Source organism: Arachis ipaensis, chromosome B10 (assembly GCF_000816755.2).
Source record: "Arachis ipaensis cultivar K30076 chromosome B10, Araip1.1, whole genome shotgun sequence".
Taxonomy (NCBI): Eukaryota; Viridiplantae; Streptophyta; class Magnoliopsida; order Fabales; family Fabaceae; genus Arachis; species Arachis ipaensis.
Window position 1 is genome coordinate 35895635 of NC_029794.2, and position 2617 is coordinate 35898251.

Sequence of the window (2617 nt, forward strand, 5' to 3'; positions counted from 1 at the left end):
ACTCTTTCCACTTGTTGCACAACACACTCCATGGTTGCTTGAAGTTGATCCAATATTTCCTTGAGATGATCCCTTGACTCTTGTTCCTCTTGGATAATACGATTAGGATCATATGGCTCTTGGATTGATGGACATGAATATTCTTCCATGGGAGGTTGTGGTGGAAAGTGGTATTCATCTTGTGGTTGAAAATTTTTATATATTGGAGGTGGTTCATCTTGGTAATAATGTGGAGGAGGTGGCTCTTGAAAATATTGATGTTGGAATTGTGGTGGTTCCATGTATGGTTCATATGGCTCATAAGGTGGTTGGTATGGTGGATAAGAATTAGGGTCATATGGAGGTATTTGGTGAAAATAGATTAGATCTAAGGTTATTGAACTAAACCTAATTCTAATCCTAATTCTAGAGAGAAGTGAGAGCTTCTCTCTCTAGAAACTAACTATCACTACTAAACTAAGCTAATTGGTAACTAACATATGTTTCCCTCTTCACTCCTTGGGTTAAATAGCATCAGAAATGAGTTGGATTGGGCCCACAAGGCTTTAGAATTCGTTGGCCACGTTTTGCTTTAAGTGAACTAGGTGGCAGCATCGGCGCGTGCGCGTACTTTGCGCGTGCGCGCCACCATACGTATAGCAACTATGGCAAATCTTATATCGTTTCGAAGCCCCGGATGTTAGCTTTCCAACCCAACTGAAACCGCATCATTTGGACCTCTGTAGCTCAAGTTATGGCCGATTAAGTGCGAAGAGGTCGGCTTGACAGCTTTCCGGTTCTTCCATTTCTTCATGAGTTCTCCAACTTTTCATGCTTTCTTTCTTCATTCCCTTGATCCAATCTTTGCCTCCTAAACCTTAAATCACTTAACAAACATATCAAGGCATCTAATAGAATCAAGGTGAATTAAATTTAGCTATTTTGAGTCCTAAAAAGCATGTTTTCACATTCAAGCACAATTAAAGGAGAATATACAAAACCATGCTATTTCTTGAATAAATATGGGTAAAAGGTGATAAAATCCCCAAAAATCAATACAAGATAAACCCTACAAATGGGGTTTGTCACTATGACCAACAAGAACCACTCTTTCACCTTTGTCCACTGATGAAGCCATGAACTCACTCAAAGGCTCAAAGTACTCAGAAATTGATTTAAGCTCCAAAGCCTTCTTTTGGTTGACCCCTGAAGCTCCCAAGTCTAAGGCAGTCACATTGTGACCCCACGATTTGAGAAGTGTAATAACCAAGGTTCTGAAAACCGGACCGGTCATCAAACCGTTCTAGTCACTAGTTCACTGGTTCACTGGTCCAACCGGTCTAACCAGTGGTTCAACCGGAAAAACCGTTTTAAAATAAAATAATAAATAAACATCCTAAAATATCTTCCAAATTTAAAACACTACACAAAAAATCATCAACCAAATTCATATGATCTTATCAAAATACAAACCCAAGTTAAATAGTGAAAAAAATACTCAGGATTATCAATTTCAAAAGAATGTTGAGCTAGTTCAGTTAGAAAATGTTGATCATTCTGTGGTATTATGCTAACTGAACATGAACCTGAATCTTGCAAGATGACCTTTTCGGTTTAATCTTAGGCAGCGTTGCGTTCATCTGTTGTAAGAGAGCTCCCTTAGCAACAGATTCTTCTTGCTGAGCAAGCCATAAACAGGATCTAGTGTTGTTTCCAAGTTGAGGTATCAACATAACAATTAACAAATAGTCATTGAATAAGAAAGCATAACATATCACCAACTACCCATACACTTTGACTCTCCTTCCACTACCATCATCATCATCATTCATCAATTTATTTATATATGGCATTAGCAGGCAGCTAGGCTACTCATTCAACAACAACCAGCATTTGATTTGATTTCCATTTTTAGCATTCGCAACAACTATTACAAAACAGCAGCATAACAACAACAGCAGCTTAACAAGTTATTAATCACAAATTCCAAATTCAAAACACTGATCAGTGATCACACAATCTCAGTGCCATAACAAAACGGCAGCATAACAACAACAGCAGCACAATAAGGGGAAAAGAACAATGAAAGTCACAAAAGAAATTAGCAATCCTATTCCTGTTTCGTGCATTTAATTACTCATAAACAAAACTCAACACAGAACAACACAAAAAACAAAAACAGGACTAAAATGAATCAACTAATCAGTAATCACTCAATCCAAAACAGAGCTAATCATTCCATGATTCAAGTTTCAATTAGTAGCACTAACAGAATCCCCCAAAAAAATCAATGTTCTGATCAGAACTAAGAACAGAGAAGGAATATTTATTAAGGTGTCCAAATCCTCATATCAAGTCTTCAGCCACTAGCAAACCCAGAACACAAAAACACAATAAACAAAACTTTTGATTCTAAAACTAATAAATCTCCAAAAAAATCTAGACCGATTTAAATACTCACTATTTTCAACAAAAACTAAGGCATATCAACCCTCAAATTCACATGAAGTTCACCATTTTAGAAACAAGTTCACATTTTGGTACCTATTGGAACAGGTGACAGCAAACTAAGTCCAACCAACTTCATCTCCTTCTCACTTTAGAATCCGGCCATCGGCAACGTTGGTATATGGCCCTC

General features: G+C 37.3%; 1 protein-coding gene across 1 annotated transcript in view; it reads right to left on the reverse strand.

Moving 5' to 3' along the window:
- The window catches only part of LOC110268404 (putative inactive methylesterase 20), an 8954-nt gene that overhangs the window by 4729 nt on the left and 1608 nt on the right, over positions 1-2617 (reverse strand). The window contains exon 2 of the mRNA XM_021114533.1: positions 1072-1246. Coding sequence (XP_020970192.1) covers positions 1072-1246 — 175 coding nt within the window. The remainder of the gene's footprint in view (positions 1-1071; positions 1247-2617) is intronic.